The sequence below is a fragment of the Montipora foliosa genome, chromosome 4, assembly GCF_036669935.1.
Source record: "Montipora foliosa isolate CH-2021 chromosome 4, ASM3666993v2, whole genome shotgun sequence".
Lineage (NCBI taxonomy): Eukaryota > Metazoa > Cnidaria > Anthozoa > Scleractinia > Acroporidae > Montipora > Montipora foliosa.
In genome coordinates, this window is record NC_090872.1 from 26102783 (window position 1) to 26107782 (window position 5000).

General features: G+C 37.5%; 1 protein-coding gene across 1 annotated transcript in view; it reads left to right on the plus strand.

The window, feature by feature from the left end:
- LOC138000454 (gelsolin, cytoplasmic-like) overlaps nucleotides 1-5000 on the plus strand; it is a 66491-nt gene that overhangs the window by 5703 nt on the left and 55788 nt on the right. Inside the window, exons 4-6 of the mRNA XM_068846887.1 lie at nucleotides 928-1005; nucleotides 2960-3012; nucleotides 3937-4042. Of these exons, the coding sequence (XP_068702988.1) occupies nucleotides 928-1005; nucleotides 2960-3012; nucleotides 3937-4042 (237 nt within the window). The remainder of the gene's footprint in view (nucleotides 1-927; nucleotides 1006-2959; nucleotides 3013-3936; nucleotides 4043-5000) is intronic.

A 5000-nucleotide genomic window follows, 5' to 3' on the forward strand; every position in this document is an offset into this window, starting at 1 on the left:
AACGCGAATGCATTTCGTGATTTATGTACTCGAGTGATGTTTTGAAAGTTTTCAAAGTTGCACGTGGCAGCCGTAGGGGAGTGCAATTTGAGAACTTTCAAAACATCACGAATGACCATAAATCACGAAATGCTCGATTTTTTATTTATTATATGCTCAACAAAATGGCCTTGTTTCCATAGCAACTTTCTTATTGCACTCTATAATCTATTTATGAATTCGTCAATGACCAATCAAAAACGCGACATTTTGTTAATAATATATTAAAAAAATAAGGAAAACCATGGCCAGTGAAGGGTGTTAGGCTGCAGTCGGGAACGAAATATAGAAGGCATAAAAGGTTTATGGATTCACTGCATTCTTTCTTGGAATGATAGGGGTTTCTACTTTTGTATGTGAAATGGTTCGAACAGGAGCAGGTGGAAGAGTCACTTTCTAGTGAAAATAAAATAATAAGGGCTCTTATTATATGACTAGCTCCGTGAGCGGGCAAGATGAACCAAATCCCGCGCTGTTATTGGCTACCCGAGCGGGCAAGATGAAGCTCTACTGCCCGCTCGGGATGTGTCGCTTGGTCCCGCAAGATCAAAGATCATTTTTCTGGTGTTATGGACCGAGACGCAAAAAAAAAGAACTTGGCCAATATCCAGCCATCGTGACCTCATGCTTGGTCAATAATTCATTTGTATTATACACCGATCTTCTAATAACCAGTCTAGTATACAAGTTAAGATTGTAATCAAAAGTTGCTTTCTAGCCCTAACAGAATAGTGGTTTATGCTTTGGGTGTTTGATCGTAACTTCTTCGCCAAAAAAAAAAAAACATGGTGTAGGTACTATATAAGTATAGGCGACACGCAGGAAGACGTAATTGCGCCAAAATATAAGTTGTGAAACGCGAATGTCAGGTGAAATATACTTTAACAGGATGAACAAGGTGTTGCTGCTTACAAGACAGTGGAGTTGGATGACCATTTAGGAGGTGGACCAGGACAATACAGAGAGGTAAAACTGGGGCAGAAAACTCTAAAGTTTCTTAACAGATTCCCCTAGGAGATGCAAGATGGCGGCGTTTTTCAACGTGCGCCAAAAATTTGTAGTTTTCGACGCTGACTTCCTATTTTTGTCACGTTATTTCTTGATATTTTTGTCGTCTGTGTGTATGTTCAACGTTATGTCAAATTTAAGTGTCATCAATTCTCTAAATTTAGTCTTTGTTTTGAGTTGTTAGGTCAGTGCTGTTGTATGTGTTTTTTGTCTTTAGTACCCGACCTAGCCCTAAATAGAATTTGATGTAAACAACTAAGGATGGCTGTCTAGCTTCTAATTAGCCCATTATGGTTATTTTAGGACAGTAATGTACTATTATTTATTTTATAAACACTAATCTTGTAAATGAAATTGTTTCAAAGCGCTACTATCATAAAAAAATCACTTCCCTTTTTTCTTCATATTTTGTATGTTTGCTTAAAACTTGCTGGCAAACATTTGAGCTTTGATTTTTATCCAAAGGCTGTTTACTATGAGTGCAAGTTTTGGATTTCACTGTCCACCATTACTCACGTTCAAAACTGAACGACTGGCTCAGAGGGTTGGATCTAGGGAAAAGTGACGTCATTTACTCACTATTATATACGCAAAATGCAAGTTTAAAAGTCTGAAAGCCCGAAACTTTCGTGCTGCATGTTAATTCAGCCGCGTACACACGCATTGCATTCTTAAACTATTAGTCTTTGACATCATTTTCCCGTCGATATTTTAAAGTTAGTAATGGCAGACCATTAAATAGGAAATTTCCAGTTAATTAAAATAAACAAGTCTTTTTGAAATCAAGACTTGGGTCACTTACTGTTTGGTAAGCATAGTTTTGAAATCCAAATAAAAATAAAAATTGATCTCTTAGTCACAGCAGCACTTTAATTTGAGTTCGAATAAAGTGCTAAAGTTGTAGTTACAGGATGCTCAGAGGTTAAAGGGGGTGTGTGACGGTTGGCTGCCACCTTTTCAAGGTAACCTCCACTAAAACAAGAAAATAAATTTAAGCCACAGAACATAATGTTTTCAATCAAAATTGCACAAACCTTTTCCAATGAAAGCGTTTGTATCTGATAAAAATGAACTTCAAAAGAACTTGTTTTGGCTTTCAAATTTTCCGAGCTCCGCCATCTTGCATAATTGTGACATGTCGTGGTTGCCCTAACGCTCTTTGTGTCAGTCACAATTATTCAAGATGGTGGCGCCCTAGAAATTTGAAAGCCAAAACAAGCGTTTTTGAAATTCATTTTTTTTGGGCACAAACGGTTTCATTTGAAAACGTTTGAACAATTTTTATTGTAAACATTATGTTCTGTGGTTTAAAGCTACTTTCTTGTTTTAGTAGAGGTTCCCTTTACGTAATTTGTAATCCGACCGGGTATGTCTTGGGCCAGGCAAGCACTTTAGACACAAGTACAAGCAGAAAGAACATACACAAGCTCTAAAGACACTAATTAATAACAAGTTAATGCGCTTGGGTATATTACTTGTGCTTATGATTGTGTTATTAGTGAAAACCAGGTATGAGGGTCACCCCGGCAAAAGATGACATGTATTGAAGTCGTTAAAATCAGTCATCTTTAAAAGTAGGCGATTTCATGGCATATATTTCGGGCAAAAGATGACATGTATTGAAGTCGTTAAAATCAATCATCTTTAAAAGTAGGCGATGTCATGGCATATATTTCGGGGCACCGCGGTAAACGAGCCAAGCCGGATGATAATTAGTCTCCGGCATCGGGATTATTTAATTCGAAATTATTCATGAAGAGCATTCTACATCTTTCTAGGAGTCTGGAATCAAGCTAAAGCGCTTAACCAAGAACCTGGTGTGAAATGTGCGAATCCCCAAGTACTCTTTCAGTTTTTTGCTCTGATGCTAAATCAAAATGACACGATGACCGCCTTTTATTTCTCCCTACAGGTTCAAGATCACGAGTCAAGGAAATTTTTATCGTATTTTCCAAAAGGAATAAGGTGTGTAAGGCCCGTTTTAAACGTCGCATTTTACATGAGCCGAATCTAATGCAAATGAGCGAAAATAATAGATTTTTCTCATTTGCATTCGATTCGGCACATGCAAAATGCGACGTTTAAAACGGGCCTAACGCAATGATATTCTCCCTGTTTACAGAGGAGTTTGATAATTAGTAATGAATCCACACTTCTTCAGCTTTCTGAAATGTTAGCTTACGGTTAATTATAATTATAAGAGCTACCTATATCTCATTTTGCAACCACTATATACAATTTGTCAGTCCCTACTTCTTACTTTCCGTATGTTTTCGTTTAGAATGGCTAATTGATTTACCCAACCGTTATTTATTTATTTATTCATTTATTCATGTATCGTTTTTTTATGTATTTGTCTATTTATTCATCATCTTATTTATTTATTTAATTTACATGTCGACATTATCTTTTAAGTCGAGTTTTCAGCTGTAATAATTTTTGATAAAGTGTAATTTATCAGATCCAGCAAACTGAGTATCATATTTGACAACTGTTTTTGTTGTCGTTGTTATGAAATCATCCAAGGGATTTATTACCATTGCGAGAATTCGCGTAATTGTTTACTGCTTAGCAGTCTCCTATGAAAGCGAATATTACTGCCAAAACCTGCTATAAGAAGAAAATCAAAAAATATCTTTGTTTGCAAAATTTCTGAAAAAGGTCAGTATCATTTTGTGTGCAGTTGGGAAGTCTTTTGTAAGACGATAAGACCACAAGCTACATTTCAATCAATAGCAGAAGCCGTGTTGGTGGTAGCTTTTCAAAGAATCGCTCGAGAAGAGCTGAATTTACTGGATCTGTTGAGCATGCGCAGTGAATATCGGAAGCCTGTGACCGAGGGCTTTGCAAGCTGTTCAATTCGTTCGTTGATTTTTTTGTTTTCATCAGGTACCTTGAAGGTGGAGTTGAATCGGGCTTCAAGAAAGTACAAAGAGGTGTATACGAGAAAAGACTCTTTCACGTCAAGGGAAAAAGAAACGTGCGAGTATCACAGGTCAGTAAAACAACTTATATTCTACAGAGTGATATTATCCATAAAGCGCTATAACTTTATTATTCTCAAGGGTGCTAAAATGAAAAAAAAAACCGATTTTTTGCGCATTATTGTTTTTGGTATTTCTGCTGCACAGATAGTCTCGTTACTTGTTTTAAAACTGTTAAAATTCACTTTTTCAATAAGATTTGTCAGTCGATTTACACCATGACAAGGGAATAACAAAGCGGTCCTCACCTGCGACGCAAGAATAGGTATAAGCTCTGGAGACGACAATGATGATTAAGCAAACTCAGAAGAGCGTTGATCGTCATTACCTTTTGTTAGAAAAAAAGAACTTATAAATTGAAGTTAATGCTTCAGCTTATGTTGCTTGTGCTGAATCCAATGAGAACCAGGCTTTGGGTATACGGCCTATATATTGCCAGAACTCTTCTCCTTCATTTTCCCTTTCATGTACCCAGGGTAGGACCATACTATACTTGGATATTCAGCCGGTAGAGGCTTGTTTTGCCCACAAGAGTAGTAGCGAGGGCAAAATGAGCCACCAGCGGGTGGCAACCCAGACCAGAGCCTAGGGTCAAACATTTCATCGAAATGTAGTTGGTATTCGCTAATCTTGGAGAAGTGACGTATGTCCAAGAAGCCAAGCTACTTTAATAACTAAGTGGTTTCCATTTTTGCATCATTGGAGATGGGTCTAGCCAGGCTAGTGAAGTACTTGTGTCGAAATCCCGACCGAGGTCAAATGGACTGGGATTTCCTCGTAGTTCTCGGGTTTTCCTCCCTCATCAAATTCAACTCTACTTACATCTGGCTTTGGAGATGGCTCCGTGATCAAAAATGAACCATAAATCGTCAGCCTTTTCGTCCTCTCGCCAAATATGCGCTTTCAATCCTATCTCGTAGAACTGAGTTATTCTAAACTAGTTACGTACGTATACTAGGAGGAAGAATG